The 23,040-nt window shown below is 34.3% G+C and overlaps 1 protein-coding gene across 1 annotated transcript in view; it reads left to right on the forward strand.

Annotated features, from left to right (window-relative positions):
- Window positions 1–23,040, forward strand: part of DNAH5 (dynein axonemal heavy chain 5) — a 126,234-nt gene that overhangs the window by 93,658 nt on the left and 9,536 nt on the right. Inside the window, exons 59-74 of the mRNA XM_084509041.1 lie at window positions 2,484–2,687; window positions 4,178–4,357; window positions 5,381–5,518; window positions 6,164–6,299; window positions 7,757–8,073; window positions 9,349–9,504; window positions 9,979–10,161; window positions 12,021–12,264; window positions 13,322–13,436; window positions 13,862–14,052; window positions 15,316–15,437; window positions 16,375–16,524; window positions 18,795–19,040; window positions 20,603–20,822; window positions 21,480–21,685; window positions 22,515–22,718. Coding sequence (XP_084365167.1) covers window positions 2,484–2,687; window positions 4,178–4,357; window positions 5,381–5,518; window positions 6,164–6,299; window positions 7,757–8,073; window positions 9,349–9,504; window positions 9,979–10,161; window positions 12,021–12,264; window positions 13,322–13,436; window positions 13,862–14,052; window positions 15,316–15,437; window positions 16,375–16,524; window positions 18,795–19,040; window positions 20,603–20,822; window positions 21,480–21,685; window positions 22,515–22,718 — 3,012 coding nt within the window. The remainder of the gene's footprint in view (window positions 1–2,483; window positions 2,688–4,177; window positions 4,358–5,380; window positions 5,519–6,163; window positions 6,300–7,756; window positions 8,074–9,348; window positions 9,505–9,978; window positions 10,162–12,020; window positions 12,265–13,321; window positions 13,437–13,861; window positions 14,053–15,315; window positions 15,438–16,374; window positions 16,525–18,794; window positions 19,041–20,602; window positions 20,823–21,479; window positions 21,686–22,514; window positions 22,719–23,040) is intronic.

The following is a 23,040-nucleotide window of genomic DNA, read 5'->3' on the forward strand; positions in this document are numbered from 1 at the left end:
GCAAAGGGCATTGGTTTTAAACTGAAAGAGGGTAGATTTAGACTGCGTATAAGAAAGAAATTCTTCATGATGAGGGTGATGAGACACTGTATTGAGGTTTAACCCTGCTATGCAACTAAGCACCATACAAGTGCTCACTCACTTCCTCAGTGGGATGGGGAAGAGAATTGGAACAGTAAAAGTGACAAAACTTGTGGATTGAGATAAAGACAGCTTAATAGGTAAAGCAAAAGCTGTGTATGCAAGCAAAGCAAAATAAGGAATTCATTCACTTGCTTCTGGTGGGCAGATATTTAGCCGTTTCCAAGAAGGGTGGGCTTCATCACAGGCAATGATTATTTGGGAAGACAAACTCCAAATGACCCCCCTCCTCCTCCTTTCCCTTAGCTTTTACTGCTGAGCATGATGCCATATACTACAGAATAACCTGGTCAGTTGGGACCAGCTGTTTCAGTTGTGTCCCCTCCCAGCTTCTTGTGTACCCCCAGCCTCCTTGCTGGCAGGGTAGTGTAAGAAGCAGTCAAAACCTTGACTCTGTGTAAGCACAGCTCAACAACATCTAAAATTTTGGTTCCGTTATCAACATTTTTTTTTTCATCACAAATCAAAAACATAGCACCATACAAGCTACTATGAAAAATATTTTACTCTATCCCAGCCCAAACCAGTGAACACTGGAAAGTATTGCCCAGAGAAGCTGTGTATCTTCCATCATTTGAAATGTTCAAAGTCAGGTTGGACTGGGCTTTCATCAACTCAATCTAGTGAAAAATGTACTTGCTCATGATAGGGGGGTTGGACTAGATGATCTTTAAATGTCCCTTCCTGTTGCGAAGCACGGACGAAAGCATGACAGACACCAGCAGAGTCAGATCATGCTTCACCATTTTATTGCCCGAATAGCCCAACTTTTATAGTGAATTTGACAGGGGTGGACAGTGTTTCACACAAGATTATTGGTCAAAAGCACTCAGACAAACCGTTAAGAAAATAACACCACCTGCAAGAAAAGAACCCCCCTTTTGATTAGAAAACAACCCCCTTTGTGCTTAACGGCCACGTAGACCTAGTCCTTGAGGCCAGCTGCTGATAACAATATTATCTGAGTTCCTTAATTGGGTGATGTGGGAGTCATTGCAGTGGGAGCTTCTCACAGTTACTCTGGCAGCTTGGTTTGCTCAGCTACAGCAGGCCCTGAGATTTCTAAGGCCTACCCCTGGTTGCTTAAAGCAAGCTTAGATCGAACAATTATGCCAATTCCCAACACCTTCCCACCCAAGATATTCTATCATATGTGACGATTATTATTATTTTTTTTTTGAGTAAGAATTGTCAAAGTTCATTAAAACTTAGTTGCATTTGAAATAAAAAGGACATGGTAAATGTACAACTACTAGTAAAAAGTAGAATAGAATAGAATGCAACTCTTTTGCCACAATTTGTATTGTAGAAAAAAGGCTGGGGTGAATTTCTTGAGGGTCACTAATAAGCACTGATTAAAGTTTCCGCTTGGATATCTAGAAAAACTCTGCTAAGTTGTCATGTGCACACTGAATGCAACAAACAGAATGGTTTTGAAGGGAAGCGAAAGGAAGGCGATCAGAACAACCTATAATAATTTTCAATCCCATTGTTGAAGTATAAACACAAGTAATTAAAACTTCCTTTAGCAATTCCAAGAGAGGCATTTGCTAGGTTAGCTGCAAAGTATCATTCACTCATTCACATATCACTCCTGCAATAACCGATTATTTTTTGTTGAAGTTATGACTGTTATAGTAGTGGGCTTCCCCATTGGAAGTGACCATTTTTGAGTGGCTTTTTTTTTTTCTCTGTATGTGGTTCAGTGCACTAACTGCTCAGATTGATGCCTTTCTAAGGAGATATCTTCATTAGTCCATTCTGATAGTCCTTTTAAACTCGTGATGTACACTAGACTTACAAGTTATAGTGTTACATTTGCACCCTAGAATTACTTTTCCATACTTAATAGGGCCCAGTTTTTCATACATTATTATTATTATATAGTCTCACAGGCTTGCTTCTACACCAGGAATATTTCCAGCATGATAAAACATAGAAGGTGCATATCTATATATCTATCAGGCCTTCTCACTGTTTTTCTTCATTCAACTTTACTAACCAAATATCAACAGAATGCATTTCCCATTGCAGATTGTGTTTCTGCTCAATAAGTTTGCTTTAAAATAAAAAATTAGGTAAAATTTCAAGATATTGCTATCTTAGTCTTTGTTTTGTCAAAAGTGGTTGTAGCAGTTGGGAGAAAGTTGCAGCCAAAATATGGCTGAAGGGTCCTTCTAGCTTCATACTTTTGGGTTATAAAATTATTTTCAATCAAATATCATGAAAAAAATATATTTTTTTATTCTCCAGTGGATTAATGCTGTCAGTGACCTTGTGTTCTATGTCGTATTTAATAAATAATAACAATAATTGTTTTATCATTTGTTTCAATTTTGTAGACAATAAAACCTGCAGATATTGCCACTGTCCGAACACTTGGTCGACCTCCTCACCTTATTATGCGTATCATGGATTGTGTATTACTGCTCTTCCAGAGGAAACTGAACAATGTAAAAATTGATCAGGAAAAATGTTGTACCACCCCATCATGGCAAGAATCTTTGAAACTGATGACAGCAGGAAACTTCTTACAAAACCTACAGGTACTTGTATAACTTTCTGCTCATTACTGTTTTAAATTTAAGAAAATTGGTGAAAGGTTTCCTTTGGTGTTCATAGGAAAACAAATGTGCAAGGCAAATCAAGCACACAATAGATCTGAAATATTAAGGGCTTAAAAAATAAGTATGTTGTTATAAAATAGATTTGAATCCATCTGGCAAAGTCAAGTCATAAATCAGTTACAGCTTCTCCTAAGTATTGCAATGAAATTACCTTCAGTGACAAATGATGTAGAGCTTTAAGCATTTGAATAGACATTACTTATCTGTTTGCTTAGAGCTGATAGGAAAGAGAAACAAAATGTTTTCTAACTTTTCTTTAATTTTGAGCATTGTAACTTCTGTAGTGGCTTACAAAAGAATGGGTTACTCTTAGGATGTATAAAGTCAGATTTTTTTGAAATTTGGGATTTTTGGCTGCATAATATGTCTACAGAAATGTAAAGAGCATACGACGAATAAATCCATTAGCTCACAATTTAAGCTAGTAATATTATGATTACTCTATTTAGAGAATAGTTTATATGTTGTCCTGTACCACTGGACTTAATAATCTGATTTGTTTATTTAGACGAATAATGTTCTCATAAACCAAAGAATATAAACAAATCTTAAAGCTTATTCTTTGGTTAAAGCTTCCCTATTAGGTAGCAATAATTTTCTACGTTTATAATCACACTGAGTTTACTTCATCCTTCTCTGGTCCAGTGGAATATAACAAATAATAAGCTCGATCAACTTTGTATGGCCGGTAGTACCATGAATTTACTGAAGGACATTTTATTGCTTGTACATAAATAAACCTATTTATGCTTCTGGAAACAGCTATTTTTCAAGTTCATCAATGATATACCTTGTAAATAAACTTCTGAAGGTAACTAAACTTACAGAATATTTGAAATACAGAATATTTGGCCGTCAAAAAAAATTTAAGGGAGAAATTTCAGAGCTTTTGGGATGAAAATGGAAGAGGCATTGTATAAAGAAAAAAGAGGCTCAAACCAAATTGTTAAAATTGAAACATATTGCATTAATGATTAAAGGTAACTTAAGGGGAAGGTAGCTGGCTACCCTTTGAAAATACTGTCTTATAGAATGTGTGTCCATTAACCAGATCTTTTTCTCTCTCTTTTTAAAGAATATTGTTATTTATTCAGTATTAAGGAAAATGGAATTTCAAACTGAATCTCAGTGATATACTTGACTTCCAGTTTTGTAATGTTAGTGGATAAGATAGGATAGAGAAGATCATAAATGAAGGCAAACTCTTTTCCATTTTGTATGAAGATAGAATAGAGAAGAATGACTTTGGCAAGCTCCCAAATATAACAGAGAACTTCATACTATCTGTTTTTAAATAACATTTGTGATCCCGGTAGTGTTCTGTGTGTGCTAAAGTATATATATGTATACTTTATGTACATACATAGTCATACATAGTACAAACTTTTTTTTTTTTTTTTTTCTTTTAGCAATTTCCAAAGGATACAATTAATGAAGAAGTGGTGGAGCTTTTGAGCCCTTATTTTGAAATGGTGGACTACAACATTGAGACAGCTAAGAGAGTATGTGGGAATGTTGCTGGGCTATGCTCGTGGACCAAAGCCATGGCTGTATTTTTTTCCATCAACAAAGAAGTATTACCCTTAAAGGTAAGTCTATTAGTCAATGGGAGGCACACAAACACTTTTCACTTCTTCTCCTCCCTGCCTATGTGCAGTTGAGGATTTCATCTGCTGGAAACATCAGCTGCCTTATTGTAACTGGTGCCTGCCTTGGTAGGAATTTACTATGCTGAAAATAGTAACTACAATGAAATATGCTTCAAATGTACTACCATTTGTAGGCTGTCAAGATCATTAAAAAGATTATGCAGTTTTGTGTCTCTGGGCCCCTTTTGAATGGGGTTGAAGCAGACATCTAGTTTAATTCACAGTTGCAATTGCTTTACCGACATCTAGTTTAATCCACAGTTGCAATTGCTTTACCTTAAGAAAGAAAATACTTGAGATCTGATTCATTTAATATTCAGTATATCCGTTCATAAGACTATACAGAGTCTCTGCTCATCAGTGTTATTAGTGTTATCAGAAAAGCAGGCCTAAGTAGTTGTTGAAGGGCAGGACTGAAAGTCAGGAAAGACATGGTCAAGCATGATTTTAAGAAAGAATAGCTCGATATTTGTTACAGGAATGATCTAGGGCGAAGGAAGATTTGTGATTACAGGTAGTATCTTTCATTAAACAAAGCAAAACAGGTGGTGGAAAAAAAAAACAAAAAACAAAAATAAAACAAAAATAACAAACTAAAACAGACTTTTCATGGCACCAGTCTTTCCAAAGGCCATTTCAGAATAATTTTGTGCCAGCTGAAAAGAGCTGATGTGCCCAGAAGTTTTTCTGTTTTTTGTATGTTTGTTTGTTTGTTTTGTTGTTGTTTTTTGTTTTTCAAATTTATATAAGACCAACTAATTAACTACCTACAAGAAAAAGTTTGTTGTATAATTGAAATAAAAGTTTTTAATGAATGATGAAATCTCTGCTGAACATTTTGCTTTTGTGATACAGTGCAATGAAACTCAATTTGCCATACATTGTAGCAAATGTATTTGTATAGCAATGTATAGCAAAAGATGTATTTGGAAATATATATTTTTTTATTTGTATGCTTCACAGGCTAATTTAGCAATCCAGGAGAATCGCCTAACCACTGCTATGCTGGATCTGCAGAGAGCTCAGGAAGAACTGGGTGCCAAGCAAGAAGAGTTAGATATTGTGCAGGCAGAGTATGAAAAAGCCATGAGAGAAAAACAGGTGAATGTATCTTTGCTGAAAAGAGACTGTTAGAGAAAGTTGCCACCCATCCTTTGAGCAAAACTTAATGCATCCTCTCATAATTCTTTGTTATTCCTTGGAAAAAGAGCACTGATGGACTGAGAAAAAGAGATGATATGTTTTGTATATATATGTTTTTTCTTGATCCCACCTTTCTCCTTCTCCTTCTCCTCCTTCCCAGTGCCTCAAAAATATTTTAATTGGGTTGTTTCTTTAGTGCCTAGTACTGTAACATCAAATTTTGTTAATATATATTATCAGTGCATAATGTATTTGAAATTCTGGGCAGAATTTCCCAGAATTAATAAGTACCAGGCATCTCATGCTTCTGTAACATATGTACCAATATGAAAATTAAGAGTAGGAATATTAAAAGGTTGAATCATATTTATGGCAGATGTTGATAGTTTGTCATGATATCCTTCTACCCTCCCATTTTCCCTCCTTCTTCACACAGCACATTACTAAATATATATTACTGAAATTATATGTTACTGAATATATAGGCTACTGAAAATGTATTTTTGAACTCTTGTTCTACTGGTTTAGTTAGGCATAGAGATTTTTCTGTCCTATCAGATACATGGCTGTAAACCATATATTTTGGTGGATGGTTTTATCTAGACTTTGCTTGAAGATGCTGAACGTTGCCGGCATAAAATGCAAACTGCTTCAAGTCTTATAAGTGGTCTAGCAGGTGAAAAAGAGAGATGGACTAAACAGAGTAAAGAATTTGCTGTTCAGACCAAGAGACTAGTGGGTAAGCATTTGTCGACACGTTTGAGCTTAGAAGTAAATTAGCTGCTTGAATTGTAATGGATAATGAAATTAAAAACATTTGGAATTTCAAATATTTCCTTTGCAGCTCAGATTTACCATTGCTAAAATTGAGATAATTGTTAATTCTCTTCCTGAAGCACAGCTAGGTGAAATTTGCAATGAGACTGAGGTTTATATTTAAAAACCCCTACAATACTGTGTATGCTGTAGTATGCTGTGGTGAAGATGCACCTTAACACAAGGTGCATTGAATGGTTGGGACACTGACATTTTAACTTGGTAGACTATAGTCAAAAGAGTGGCGTGTTGACGTGTAAGAAAGAGCCAGTAAAATGTTTATAACAGAATATATGTGGAAGAGAGAAAGACGTTCGGTCATATTGACTTCTAAGCATAGAAGTCAAGAATTTTAAATGCATTTATCAGTGTTCGTGAAACTTTTGTTTCTTAAAAGTAATTTTTTTATTGTGTAAGTAAACACTTGGAAATAAAATTACTTTATTGTAAGGATTTATTGATTAGTTATACCAAGTAAATGAAATTTATCTTGTCCTTTTCTGTGGCCTGAAGTTGTTTCTCTGACATTTGCCTTGAAATTCTGCAAAAAGCAGTGGTTGTGTATTGCTTGCTGGCACAGTGTCTGTGTGTGTGTTTATTATTAACTTACTAAAAGTACAGGATACCTTCCCCACACACTCATCATGTTTTTAAATAGATAACTTGGAAAAGTATAAAAAATATTAGTATGCAGTATAAAACCACAATATCTTCTCCAGATTGCAGTCCTGTACTCTTATTTCTGAAGCACAAAAAAATCTACTAGTGTCATGAGACTTAGTCTGGGAGGAGGAAATTCTGAGGATGACCAGGAGTTTAAAACTTGTGTCACACAATGTTTCCATAGTTATGTGTGTTACTACATTTTCTTGTTAGTAGTAATAATTGCAGTTGATCTTAATTGGCACTCCAAATTAAACATTGGCATTACCTAATTAAACATTAGCATTAGCATTAGCACAGCATTTTGCCCTTCCTTTTTCTGTTTCCCAGAGGCACCACCAGCTTGGCAGTGGGGCTGTTGGAATCAGCTGGAATTGTCTGTTTCTGGCATGGAGTAGCCCCTGGCCTCTTTTAAGAGGCCACCCCTGCTACCAACACCTTGAAACGTAAACCTAACTCAGTGTATTACTTTAACTTTTTCTCCTCTTGATTCCTAGAGTTGCTCTGTAAGGGTAAGGTAAACATGACATCTAGTGAAATGTAGCATTGCTTTACTATGCAATGAATTTGGAGAAAAAAGCTCATTTATCATCTTTATCAGCCAAAGTGCATTCTTCCAGTTACCATCAAAAACATAACAAATCAAGAAGGAAGTGTCTCTATCATGAATAAAATTTGTGAAGTCGTAATGTTTGTTTTCTTTCTTTTTCTTTTAAGGTGATGTACTGTTGGCTACAGCTTTTCTGTCCTACTCTGGTCCTTTCAACGAAGAGTTTCGCAGTCTGCTATTAAATGACTGGCAAAAGGAAATGAAAGCCCGGAAAATCCCCTTTAGTACGAACCTGAACCTGATTGAAATGTTGACTGACGCTTCTACTATCAGTGAATGGAACCTGCAAGGATTACCAAATGATGACTTATCCATACAGAATGGAATAATTGCCACTAAAGCATCTCGTTATCCTTTATTAATTGATCCACAGGCACAGGGTAAAATTTGGCTTAAGAATAAGGAAGTCAGAAATGAACTCCAGGTAACAGGAATTCTGGTGCTTTCATAGTCCCTAGAAACTCTTAGCTAACAAAACAAACAAACAAAAATATCTATGATTCAGATAACAATTAGCAAGCAGTTTTTATAAAAATAAAATGTATATGTGTATAGGTAGATTGGAGATTTGACTAGATATGAAAAATGTACATTTGAAGCTTATTAATACCAGTAGCCCACTTTTTTAAAAGAATTTGTTTGAAAGAAACATAAACTACTGGAGACCAACCTCAATGTGTAATGTCTGATACAGGCTGAAGCATATTTGCAGAATAGTATAAACAGAGAAAACAAATGATTAGTACAAGTTCATATACATGTTTAAGAAAGGATGCATGACATGATATTATTATTTTCTCATAATCAGAAATTATTAATAATTTGTGTTGTCTTAGTATGGATGTCAGTTGCTAAATATTCAGCAAATATGTAGTGAATACAGAATTGCCCCAACATATTGTTTGAGGCAAGATACACAAAATCAATTCAAACAGGAAAGTACAAGGAAGAAAGTCTTTGTTTGCTGCAATAATAATTGCACCAAACAAAACATGTTTTTTTAAGGTATCCCTAAAAAGGGTAGAGGAGTTTGAAGGATGATAATAAATTGGCTCTTAGACTATTATTAGGAAATGTTTGTCCTTCATATTGATTCCTCTGTCAGCGTGGAACCCTTGTAATGGTTGCCTAGCTAGTCATATTAAAAAAAATAAAAATAAAACGATGATTAGACTTTAATTTTAGAGTTATAAACAACGTAAGTTGAATGTGCTTTGTGTATGTGTTGAAAAGTTAGTCACAATTGTACTAAGAATAACTTTTTAAAGCAAAGACTATTTAATGTCTTATTCAATATATAAAACACTAATTTTTGAGGAAAAAGCCCTAATCTTGGGATCTGCCTTGCTGTGGTTTGACTTGGGTAAGTTATTCAGGATAAAACTGATGTTGATAAAAGGTTCCTGTGAATTTATTGTCTAGTTGCACTCATAAGTTATCAAAACTTTATGTGCTTAGTGTTGTCTTACTCCTACTCTTGTAGTCGAAAACTAGCAGTTTGCATTCAGTGACATCTGAGAATATAATACCCTGATGCTTATCTCTTGTAGTCACAATCATTGCCATAATTTAGCTATAGGACCATTTTTCTTGTCAGTAGTTTATCTGAATAAAATGAAATAATCTTTGAATATAAGACAAGCATTAAGTTTGGTTACTGGGTGAAACATAACATATAGGTCCATGTTTGTATTTTTAGATCACTTCTTTGAATCACAAGTATTTCAGAAATCACTTAGAAGACAGTCTTTCTCTGGGAAGACCTCTTTTGATAGAAGATGTTGGAGAAGAGCTTGACCCAGCACTAGATAATATTTTGGAAAGAAATTTCATTAAATCAGGTTCCACCAATAAGGTAAAAACGAAACAAATGAACAAACAAATGGAAACTGCCTCCTACCTGTCCTCAACAGAATAACTTTTATTAAATATATGCCTCCAAAAGATTAAAATGTTTTAAATTTGATCAATGCTAATACGAAATTAAAAAGGGGTTAAATTTAAACTCACATATAATTAATATATAGTCTTTGTTATCCCTTTGTTTATGACAATTTTAAGTGAAGAAGGTACCAAGATCTCTGTTTGCCCGGTGTAATGTTTTTCATTTAGGGGATGCAATGATGAAAAGTAACTGGAATTCAAAGAATCTGTGAACACATCAGTTAAACTGTTCCATGGATATTTTCAACAAGTTCTTTGCATCAGACATGTAATTTTTACCTGGATGTTTATGCTTTTGAACAGAAAGATGTAAACTTTGTTTCTACATGTAGTACCTCCAAGAGTGTGCACTGTCACCTGATGTCTTTTTCTTACTTTTCTTAAGGTGAAGGTTGGTGATAAAGAAGTAGATGTGATGAATGGCTTCAGACTTTACATTACCACAAAACTGCCAAATCCAGGTTACTCTCCTGAAATTAATGCTCGAACCTCCATCATTGACTTTACCGTAACCATGAAAGGTCTTGAAAATCAGCTCTTAGGAAGAGTCATTCTCACAGAGAAACAGGTAAAAAAATAATTATATTTTTCTCCTGACTGTGTGTCTTATATTTACCTGTAGAAGATTTCACTTTCATTTCAATTTATTACTCTTACTTCCCATATTGCAGAGTAATTTTCTGTCTCTCTATTGTGACTGTTGTTAATATAACCTGTTTAAGATGGTTTAAAAGCTGGGACAGAAGAAAACTCAGTCAACCAGAAGTTTCTGTCTGTCTTTACTCTTGCAACCATACCATACTCTATTTTTCCTGCCTCACCGAGGTATAATGTCATGAAATAGAAACTGATATTCTTCTGGCTAGACACTGTGGAACTCATGGCAATGTAACCTGGTGCAAAGGATTTAGTTACTTCCTTGCTGCAAGGAGATATGGTCTGACTAACTAATCTGACACTGCAGATTCATTAATTAAGCAAGTCAAAGTTCAGGATGACAATGCCAGTAAGCGTGCCACCAGCAGTTCTGCATCTTTAGGACTATTGGTTACTTTATTCCTTAAATATAAGGTGGACCACTGTTGAGGTCAAAAACCACACTATGCATCTATGATACTGTGTATCTGTGACTGTATTTGCTAAAATTTGGCAACAGTTCCAGTTTACCTTCACTGGAGAGGAATGTGATTGTGGCAGCTATTGAGCTATTTTATTTTTTTCTTCCCCTTCCATGTAAGATTTTCCAATGTAATGGCTGAAGTAATCTTGTTAATGTTTAGTAGTTGCATTTCTCTGATCAGTCCATGGAACTCATGAGAGAAACCATGCTCATTCTATGAAGACTTACATTCTATCAGACAGCTTCATTGCGCTATCAGCTTAACTTCAACCAGTGACAGCTTTGTAAATGGTGCAGGAGTACTTGTGTAGACATAGCTAATATATCTATCATCCATTTCACTTATTATTGATTCCCAGAAAAAGATTCATATTATCCTCATCTTCTGAAAGACTGTTAACCCTTCCTTTCACTTTTTTTCATCCTTTTTGCTCACTGTATTGAAACATATATATTGTTTCAACGGTGTATTTTTCTTTTTGAGGGATTTGTAATGTTTTTAAAAATTCTTTGAATTTTATGAGAAATAGAAGAATAAATTGAAAGACATTGTATCTCTGAACAACTTATTTTTTCTGAGTATTTTAAGCAGCAATTCTTTTTATTTTTATGTAAATCTGTTAATCAGCATTTATCTATCTTTTATACGTGACTTCTGGGAAACAAAGTAATTATATAAACCACATAGCTTGTATTACTAAAAATAATCAACTAAATAACTATCGATAAAGAACTAAATTTGAGTTCTACATGCCTTCTTTTCTTAAACAATGAAAGATTTTAGTGATAGCCTAAAGTTATCCCTGTCTAATGGAGGAATATTTTAGCTTCTTGAAAGCTTCTTGAAAGCTTGAAAGCTTTGATGCTTGATTAGCTGACTAAAGATGCTCGTTGTTAAACAGAATATATTTTCAATATGGTGATTGGAAAACAGGGCATAAATGAAGAAAACATTAGTTAAGTTAAATCTAAACCTGTCCTTGGAATGGTATTTGCCCCTGTCTTTGTCTGAAACAGAGAAGAAAAGCAATTAATTTTTTGGACTTCTAGTTCTATTAGGACATGATATCAGCATTCTCTATAGTATTTGCTGAAACAATTTGTTAACACGTACTTACATAGAAGGTTTGGAAACCTGACAATAGACCTACTGTCAGAAATACCACTGGAATTCTTTCTGTAAATCAGTGCAGTTACCTTGACCTACACTGTTTCAGTAGGATAAGTATTTTTAAAACTAAATACCTTGTTATATTTTGCTTTTGATTGCTTTTCTGTTTTCCAAATATTACCATGTATCCCAACAGGAATTAGAGAAAGAAAGAACAGATCTTATGGAAGATGTGACTTTAAACAAAAGGAGGATGAAAGAGCTGGAAGATAACCTTTTGTTCCGACTTACAAGCACTAAGGGTTCTCTGGCAGATGATGAGAGTTTAATAATTGTACTGAGTAAGACTAAAAAGACTGCTGAGGAGGTAACACAGAAACTGCAAACTTCCGCTGAAACAGAGGTACAGATCAACTCAGCCCGTGAAGAGTACAGACCCGGTGAGTGTGAGATAGTGATGAAAGGCACATGACTGGAGAATACAGTTAAAAGAACAATATCTAGAGTAAGAGAAATGATAGGATGAAATCAGGAGGGCTGTAGTGGGTGGGAAGCATATGCATTTTCCTGTAAGTAAAAAGTATCTAGGAAATGGTGTGTTAAGCTGTGATGGACAAAATAATCAATGTTGTATTTCATGTGAAATTTATAAAATGGAATGATCTATTTTCTCCTTAGACTTCCCACTGCTCCATGCAGGAGGGTAAGTGTATGTCTAGTCTACTGGAGAAAGAAGCTTGAGAAGGTTTGGTTGCTACTTCTCAGCTGTTAAAATGTTGACAGTTTTTATGTACTCTCAGTGAGTCTTTAGGGTATTTAGGTAACTGTATGATTGGGTTCAAAATGTCTCTATTTTAGGAAGCAATATAATGGTAAATGCTTTGAATCTGTTTTGGTGAATGTTTTACTTATTCTGTCACAGATCCTTAAGTTATAGTCTACATGTTTCATCAATCTTTTGGCTTTTAACTGACAAGTGAAGCCATGTGAAAAAAGTGAAAGAAGGTCCTCTCTGGAATTGTTATACATGCATTTTAGGAAATTGTACAGTTAATGTAGCAGAAAGAACTGCAGATTTTATAAAATATTTGTATTTAAAATTGAATGGCTGCTGAAAGTAAGTTAAATCAATATAATCCATTTGGTTTTTATATAACTCTTGTAAAAGTTGGTAAGAGAAATTTGTTTGGATACTCAGACAGTACTTCAAACTATCATAGTTTTTATATGGTCTACTGATGAACTGAATATTTCAATATACCATCTAGTTGCTTTCCAAATATACTCAGAATTGCAAAAAGATTTATTTTTTTTTCTTGCTAATGCATAAATGAAGATTAAATTAACATTTTAATTATTTTTGGCCAGTAAAGAATGGAACAACTCAAAGACCTTTGATTAGTATATGTTCTCAAACTCAATGTGTTTGCTGTAAAGATTTAAAGTTTTCTATTTTGCATTTCTGCTTTGAACACAGTCTTGTTTTGTATCTTTCAGTTGCAACAAGAGGTAGCATCTTATACTTCCTCATTACTGAGATGAGCATGGTCAATGTGATGTATCAGACTTCACTTCGGCAGTTTTTGGGGCTTTTTGACCACTCCCTAGCCAGGTAATTTGGCTAAGCAGAAGTGTCATCTATACATATCCAGTCCTGGTGGTGGTTGTAGTACAGTAAAGATTTGCTGTAATCTAATATCAGAAAGAAAAGTTTTGCCAGTTACAATCTTGACAGGAATTGTCAGTTTAAAAACGCATAGGCCTTTGTCTGTTAGTAACCAAGGCAATGAACCTTCAATTGTACTTACAATCCTTAAAATTGGGTACTAGGTAATTAAAAAGCATTATACTGTGTTGATTTTCAGCTATGTGGAATAGGAAAGGATTTTTTGTTGTTGCTCTTTCAGTCTGAAAGTTGTTGCTAGCTTGCTCTCAGATATTTCAGAATTCTGAGCTCTGGCTTTTTGTCTTTTACATAGCATTCTCTTTAATAAGACCTGCCAATTGACATTCAACTACCTACCTTTCTTCCAACAGGTCTACCAAGAGCCCCATAACTAGCAAGAGGATTACTAATATTATTGAACATATGACATATGAAGTGTTCAAATATACAGCCCGAGGACTTTATGAGGAGCACAAATTTCTTTTCACATTATTACTTACTTTGAAGATTGATATACAAAGAAACAGAGTGAAGCATGAAGAATTTCTGACCCTTATAAAAGGTTTGAACTACAGAATGGTTTTAAATAGAGCACGTACATTATTGAAGAAAATTTGTGAGCTGTGGTCATGTCTCTTAGCCAAGCTATTGCTTGCTTTTGAACATGAGAAGTCAGTCAAGTGAAAGAATGCATGCTTATCATTCTGTTCTGGTGACACACGACATCATATAGTAGTTCTAATTTATAGAAGCACATTGAATTTTAATAAGTTTAGCTTTGAGAATTGTGGCAATTTAAAAGGAAAATTGCTAAGTATCCTTTCAGTTGATATTTATGTCTACTGTTCAAATACCACCACGTATGTGTTTTGACTGTAAAAACTTTTTACACTTTTACAGCTTTTAGTTTATTGGTAATTGAAGGCAGACAAGAGTGGAAAGAAAAAGGAAATGATGCTAGCAGTTTAGAAGAATATCAGACTTTTAGCTGAACATGACAAGCTTATGGCATTAATCTCTGCATGTGAACACTGTATCTGCACTGAATAGCTTGGAGTTGCTTTATATTGGTGTTCCAAAATCTTCCAAAATATGCTTAATTTTCTAGGCAACAATTACTTATGGGTTATAATTAATTTTTCCAAGTTGAATCTTTAGAAAATCATTTCAAAAATGTGCATTTCTCAATGAGCACTTATTTTCAGGCATATTGCGTAAAGAAACAGTTACATAAATCCTCAAAGAAGAACAAAGATTAAGGTGAAGGTACATGAACAAATCTAATGTAAACAAACCAAACTGCAAACTGTACTTCACCAAAGATGTTTTAACTTAGAGGTGGTTAAAAATCTTGATTCTTGTAGCCTGTGTTTTATTTTTATTTTGTTTTTGCTTTCTTTTAGTTTAAGTAGAATTCCAAGGAAGGCAAATGCACATACTGAATAAATTATTACATTATCTACAACAATAAAAATTTGAAGAAAAAATGGAAATTCAGCTTCATAACTTCTTTCTTCATAAACTCAAGCTTATTCTTTTACATTAAATATAGGCTTAGCATGTGGTGGGAAGATGATATAAATTTTTAAATGTTATGCTTTAAAGTGGGATGAAAAATAAGATTTGAAAATAAATTTTACATGTTACCTACTCAGAAATTTCTTTATGACTATCCTATATGATAATGCGTTTCTCCAAACTGGTAAGACTTTCTAGTCATGTGGTATCTAGCTTTTTTTTTTTTTTTTTTTTTTTTTTTTTTTTTTTGGGCTGGGGGTGATGTCTCTGAGAATTCTGATTATAGCTAATTCCCATTTTCTTTCAGGTGGTGCTTCTCTGGACCTTAAAGCTTGTCCTCCCAAGCCTGCTAAATGGATCCTGGATATGACTTGGCTGAACTTGGTGGAGCTCAGTAAACTTAGCCAATTTTCAGATATTCTTGACCAAGTAAGCAACAGCTTTTTAAAAGGAATCTCTTTTCTTTGAAGGTGATTATTTGATAATGACAAGGATCAAGATCAAGACATGGAATGAGAAACTGGTTTATTTTATGAATGGAAATGGTAGCCCCAAAATAGTCAGTTTTGGCCCTGACTGCTTAGCAATCTGTATAAAAAGAATTAAAAAAAAACACAACAACAACAAAACACACAACAACAACAACCACCACCAATGAAAACAACACAGTAAAATGAGAAGAAAGTAGAAACTTTCACACACTACAATTATACTGCTTTTAGACTGGCATACAACTTGACATTATCCAATTTGCGTAATGGAATTTGACTACTTCCTTAAGGTTGTTAGACTTTCTTGCATCCCTGTTGTGCTTTCTTACACATATTTTATCAAGTTTGTTCCAATATTTCAATGATTATATGCAGTAAGAATGAGGGAATGAGTGCTCAGTAAATTCAACACTCACATGAATAACCTTAATGAACACTTAAGTGTATGGTAAAATGGAGTAAGTAAATTGCATTTGTTATACATGAAGAGTACCATCTGTACTGTGAGGAGCAGATATGTACATAGTGTTCCAAAAGCTAACAGCCTAGCTATGTGTGTTCTGACCTTGCTATGCTATTACATTAGTAATGGAGAATAATTAGTAGTAGTCCATCTTTCCTGAATATGAGTACTTGAGGGCGTTATTGCATTGTACAATTTTGTGCTTAAAATCTGAAGGCTTATCGTCTCTTTTCTTAATACCCTTGCTAACCTGTGTAGTAACACTGATAAACAAATGCTTGTGAATGTATTAATAGTTTAATATTAATAGAAATATTAATTAATAGAAACATTAATAGTTTCTGAGTTTGTTGCAGTTGAATTGTGACTTGTGTGTTTATTGAGATTTACTCCTTTGATGGTATAACTGCAGATTTCCAGAGCAGAGAAAGAATGGAAAGTCTGGTTTGATAATGAGAATCCCGAAGAAGAACCAGTTCCTTGTGGCTATGATCAATCCCTGGACTGCTTCAGACATCTTCTTCTTATCAGATCTTGGTGCCCTGACAGGACCATAGCTCAGGTACATATATGTCATCACATAGTTTATCCAGGTGTTGACAGAATAATAATCAAAGTATTGCAGTTTAGTACATTTTAATTTCATGATAAAAGCATTTTTCTTATGGACCTTTTCAGTGAATTTTCTGAAGTTCTTCTCAGATAAACAGTCTATCATATTTTACATGTGTTAGCAAAATGATTCCAATATATTGAATGAGTCTTAGTCACAGATATTATGAAGATGGGATTTTGTCTGGAAACTTATGTGTTTATCCAGTTCTGCCTTATTAGTTCAGATGGTATTTTTGACTGTTCTTGCAATCAAATTAATCCTCATATTAGACTGCAGTGAAGTCTTTTCATTACTTGGTTGCTTGAGGAAAAACAAAACATAAAAATAATTTAATTGTGGAATCATTTCTTAAATGGAACAACTGTAAGACCAACCTTAGAAAAATCTATAATTATGTCTGTTCAAAATTTTTCATTTAAAACCATCTATTTAGAAAGAGAGAAGTATAAAATTAAATCTTAATAAAATGGTAAGACTTATTTTTAAGAAAAATGAAATTGTAGGAGCCTATTTTTAGTCTTTGTGTTTCTCCAGTGCAAAATAATATATTTATGCAATTTCAGTATGATATCTGGCAATTTACTGAAGTCAGAATAAATCACTAATAGTGTGGTTTTCATGTTATGGATGCAAAACTTTAGACATTGTGACTGGATTCAGAGAAGGTCTTGGCATTTATTGGCATAACTGCAGTCAGTAAAAGGTTAAATGGTACTGTGTAATGAATATCTCAGATGTGTAAAATGTATATGAAATTGAACAAGCAAAATCAGGTCCTCAGTTTTGTTAATGTTTTGTTAACCTTTCATCTTATGATGTTTTATGATAAATGATAGTTAATCAAATGCTAAATGCTGAATATCTTTTTTCTGAGAAGTATCCCAAAGATATCAATTGTGAGATTACTCTACGAGAGAAGCAATCTATTGGTTAAGAATACACAAAAAAATATCTCAGACTGTTTGAAAGATCCTTTTAAATTTCTTACTAATAAGGAATGATAATCTTTTTTTTTTTTTTTTTTTTTTTTTTTTTTCCAGTGTATAAATAAGGCATATGTCTCATTCTGCTCAGCTGGGGTGGAGATTTGTTTGAACCTCTGGGTTGGAGGGCAAGACCGTATGAGTCTTTCAGGGTTTTAGCAAGGTTAAACTTCTACTGATAATTTGCTGAGGCATTATTAGAGACTTGGCAAAAGCACATGCATTCCAAAAAAAAAACAAAACAAAAAACAGAAATATAGGGAGAGAGAGATAGAGAGATACATAACCACCCATGGGTTCTGCATTGACTTGTCCTCTTCAGGTTCTCAGTTGGTGGGTGCACATCCAGATGCTCTAGAGTCAGGGTTTTTAAAGCTTAGTCCCTGCTTCTGTGCAGGTTCAGGAGTCTTGGACCACCCTTTCCCAGGTATGCATGATTCATATTGGGGAATGATAGAGAAATGAGTCTGGGGTAGTTCTCCGGGTTCATGGTGGTCTTCTATCCTCTCCACCCCCCTTATTTCAGGTGCAGGCACTGCCTATACAAGGCCCGCTCCCTTGTGTTGGTTCTCTTTCAAGGTGCAAGGTTAAGACACGATGAAAACTACATTGTGGTTGCTTCAGGGAGCTGTACTCCACAGTATAACAGAGATGGTCTTCACCTGCTTCTCTGGGTCTTTCATGTAGCGACAGTTTTTTTTTTTTTTCATCATTATTAATATTGACTAATTATTTGTTTAAGCATAAAGGTGGTAAAGACCTAATGAATTTGAAACATATCTTATATCCTTTCCTTGTTTTTTCCCCCTAAGATAGTATTTTCAGATCATTAAAACCATTCTATTTAGCAGGATTATTGTTTTTATTATCCTGTAATATATGTAGGTGTTACATGTAACATATATAATATTTGTAACAATGCATACAGCCATATGTAATAGAATAATTTATAAGCTTTGACTGGTCTTGTAAAGCTGTAAGCAATAACACCTTCAAAGGCTGTGTAGTATGTTAACATATAAACAGTTTGTTGTATGTTTTTATTTCGGCCATTAAATTTATATAACACAACATTTAATATTTTATAAATTTTATATAGGCAAAGGCTAATGTAAATTTTAGCAGCTTTTGCTCTTCAGCTTACATATTGGCTGTATTTACACTGGGCAGAAAATTATATTAAGTAATTGTGTGGTATGGTAAGATTTACTTTTTTTTTTTTTTTAAATACAGGCAAGAAAATACATTGTTGACACTATGGGGGAGAAATACGCAGAAGGAGTCATCTTGGACTTGGAGAAGACATGGGAAGAGTCAGAACCACATACTCCTCTCATATGCTTTCTTTCCATGGGTTCTGATCCTACAGACTTAATCATTGCTTTGGGAAAAAGGCTGAAGGTGGAGACACGTTATGTTTCCATGGGCCAGGGGCAAGAAGTCCATGCTCGTAAACTTCTGCATCAGACAATGGCTCATGTAAGAGATACATTTTTGTTTTTTTGAACATTTATAAATTAAAACTCTGTCATGAAATAAAGATGTTTGTTGGGCATCTAATGCTGATGGAAGAACCTGTCTTTATTTGCATAAATACATGTCCTAAGCAATAGAACTGTCTTTTCACATTTATTAAATTGAATATAATAAACTTTTTGACGTTGTGCTGACATGGCTGTGTTTCAGAGGAAATAGAGTTTTTGCTGTAGGTTGTTGACTGATGAACATATCTGAATTGCTCAATTATTGGGATTGCATGAATTTTTAAAGTTCTTCAGCAAGCATCTCACAACTTTTATTTTTTTTAGTTTCTTGTATTTTTAGCAATACAAACCTGTTTAGTTAAATGAAGATGAATTTGAAGTATAATTGGAAGTGTAATATAGTATAATAAATCCAGGTGTAATTGATAATTACATAACATTGGGAAAAACAAGGCTGTATAGCAAAATAGCTTGTATTGCTGTAACGTACATTTTGAACAGGGATGGACAATCTGATAGGACAGGCTTTTTTACAAGTGAAAAATGGTAGAATTGAAGAATAAAATTACCTATATCAGAAACAAATGCTAACATGTTCCCATTCAGTGAACTTTGCCCATTAGATGATAGTACAGCTGATATGAACAGATTAAGCTTCTTGTGCTTCTGAGATGCATGCTTCTTCCCAGTCTGTATAACCAGTTTTCCTATGACTTTTGCCTCCAATTCGCATTTGACAACTTCACATTAAAATCTAATTAGCAGATCAGATGAGAAGAAACATGTTCCAAAGATAAAGAGCTCCTTTTGCTTAGTTAAAAGAAACATAGTTACTTTCCGTCACTGTCTAACATACCCTATTAATGAACAGGTATGTGAGACTGGTACGGGTATGTATGAGGTACAGTAATTCATATGGGAATAATATCAATTATTTGATACCAGTTTATTAAGATGATGCGTATTTGTTTTTCCCAAACCTATGACCCTTTTGAGGAACCAGGTTTAGCAAGCTGCTAAAGAGCAGTTTGTTCTGTCTGTGGAGAAAGTCAAGATTTCTGTTTCATCTAGAAAGTCAAGATTTCTATTATTTCTCAGTGTTATAGTCACACCCAGATATGTTTTAAATGTAGGGACTACTTGACAAGACCAGATTGGACAAATAAGAACCTCTCATTTAAATGATAAAATCACACAAGATAACAACTCCAGAATGAGCTTCCCACAGCTTAGCTCACATGAGCCTTCTCTTGGAGAAAAAGTACTTTGTATATCTACCATTGCTTTGGATACTGGTCTCCATTTGTACATGAAGTGTACATGAAAACAAATGGTTGAGGCCTTGGTTTTGATTTGGTGGGTCTGTGGTGCAAAACTGTGGAGGAGTTATTCCTTTAAAAATTCTTATAAGCACTTAACACTATTTATACTATCTTTTGCTATAGTTTAGGTACATTGGTTGTGTTCTTTACCTACCTATCGTAAACAAAGATTGATTTTAGTGCTTTCAGTATGCAAACGCTATCCATAACATTATATTCTGCTGTTTTAAACTAGGGAGGTTGGGCACTTCTGCAAAACTGCCACCTTGGACTTGACTTTTTGGATGAGTTGATGGACACTGTAACAGAGACAGAGACTGTCCATGAAGGCTTTCGACTGTGGATGACAACTGAAATTCACAAACAGTTCCCCATCACGCTTCTTCAAATGTGTATTAAGTTTACCAATGAGCCACCACAAGGGCTCAGAGCTGGACTAAAGAGAACATATAGTGGTAAGTGCTAGAGTGATGATAATTCAAAATTATATTTTGTTTGTTTTTTTTTGGAGTCTTTGTAGTTATTGTGTAGTTGCTCAGTAGCCACTGGTAATGGGTGGAAGCAACTATGAGGAACTGACTATGATAATGCAAGGACACATCTTGATTCTTTGCTTGAGCTAAAAGTTATGAAAGTTAGAAGGAAGAAATCTGCTGAAGTTCTGATTCCAGAGCTAATTAGACAGCAGAACATGGAAATGCTTTTTCTTTTCTCAAATATTGTCTTCTACTATCTCAGTTCTAAATATTTAAATTGTTAATCTCCTCGTGTATTTGGCAGAAAAGCAACATATTAATCTTTGTTGGCTATTAAATGTCCTTTACACTGCATTCAACAAAGGTCTGTAGTCAAAGAGTATTTAGAAAAAAGCAACCCAATGCAAAGTGAACTATTAGCAAGTTGTTTGCTCATTTTCTGAAGTTTACTCTCTTAATTTGGGATACTGCTATGAACTGTCTCCAGCACAGAACATTTTGTAGGACAGTAATTGCCTCTAGGCAGAGGTAGGTAGTCAAATAAATATCTCTAGGACTGATGTTTTAGTACTGATTTGAAGTACTTTTGAAAATACTGCTGCTGTGTTTCTTATAAAGCCCACTTATAATCAATAGGTGTCAGCCAGGATTTACTAGACGTCACTGACATGGTACAATGGAAACCAATGTTGTATGCTGTAGCTTTTCTACACTCCACTATTCAAGAAAGACGCAAGTTTGGATCTCTGGGTTGGAATATACCCTATGAGTTTAACCAAGCTGATTTCAACGCCACTGTGCAATTCATTCAAAACCACTTAGATGGTGTGGATGCCAAGAAGGTAATTAACATTTCTGGGGAAGGTGGATTAAGGTTATAAAACTTTCCAATAGCAGCATATATATACATAGTTCCTAATAATTGAAACACAAATGTGATTTTAAATTATTATTTATTTTCCACAAACAATCAGTATTCCAAGTATGCATGTCTGTAGACCAGCATGTTTAAATTAGACTTTTAATCAATCTTGTGCATGCAGAATTTCTGGATTAACCCATACGTTAAAACAAACCAAAACCAATGTTCCAGGCCTTCTCACCCTAAAACTTCGGAAGTATAAACCTTAGAAGTATAGACCTTCATTTCAAAGCTAATTATGTCTGATAGTTAAAAATGGACCACTGTTTTTTTTTTTTTTTTTTTTTTTTTTTTTTTAATATTTTGTTTAAATCAGTATGCTCCAAGCTGTCTTGGCTGCATAAAGACATGGACAGTTGCCTTTACTGACTATGTAGGATTTCTTACATACAGTCCTCACTTTCATTTGGACAGTTGTACAGAGAGAGATATGTGGCAGATCACTTCGCAGTTAGCATTTTAAGTGAAGTTGAAAGTGTGATTGGAATGTAGCTGTATCACTCTTGCTCAGATGCCAGAATAAGCCTCTTTAATTAGTTGCCAATGAATTATATTTTGAGAAATCCTTGAAGTTGTTCTGGGAATACAGTGTTATATTAACACAAGAGTGGTAAGAAAATAACTTGCTTTCAAAAGCGACAGGGTTACAGGACTTTGTATATCAGATGTTCTTACTAAGGAAGATATAAGATATAAGATATAAGTGAGAAGAGGATTAGCTGAAGTCACTTTTTTCTGTTTGGTTTCAGGGGATCTCCTGGAGTACTGTTTGTTACATGATAGGTGAGATTCAGTATGGTGGCCGTGTGACAGATGACTATGACAAAAGGCTGATGAACACCTTTGTAAAGGTTTGGTTCAGTGAAAATACATTCAGCCAAGAATTCTGCTTCTACAAAGGATACAGCATACCCAAATGTACTATGGTTGATCAATATCTTCAGTACATACAGGTTGGTAAATGAAAGCTTCTCAACAGGGGAAAAAACATAATTCACTTAAGTTTCTCACAAGTTTCTTTGTTCCTGAATTTTGTCTTTTCTTCTGAGTATGTGTTTTGTCTCTTCTTCACAGACTCTTTATTGCTTTTTAAAAATGTGTATTTTTTAGTGACAGTACTAGTTATCATTATTATCACGTCAGTGCCCTTTTCTTTTTCATGTGATTTACTTGAGGGATGTAGCTGAAGGGATAAGTTAAGGGATAATTTAAGTTATTAAAGAGTGTACAGAATGGAGTCCAGCTATTGTGTACAACCTCACAAAAACAAAGAGC

The sequence above is a fragment of the Aythya ferina genome (assembly GCF_964211825.1).
Source record: "Aythya ferina genome assembly, chromosome: 2".
Lineage (NCBI taxonomy): Eukaryota > Metazoa > Chordata > Aves > Anseriformes > Anatidae > Aythya > Aythya ferina.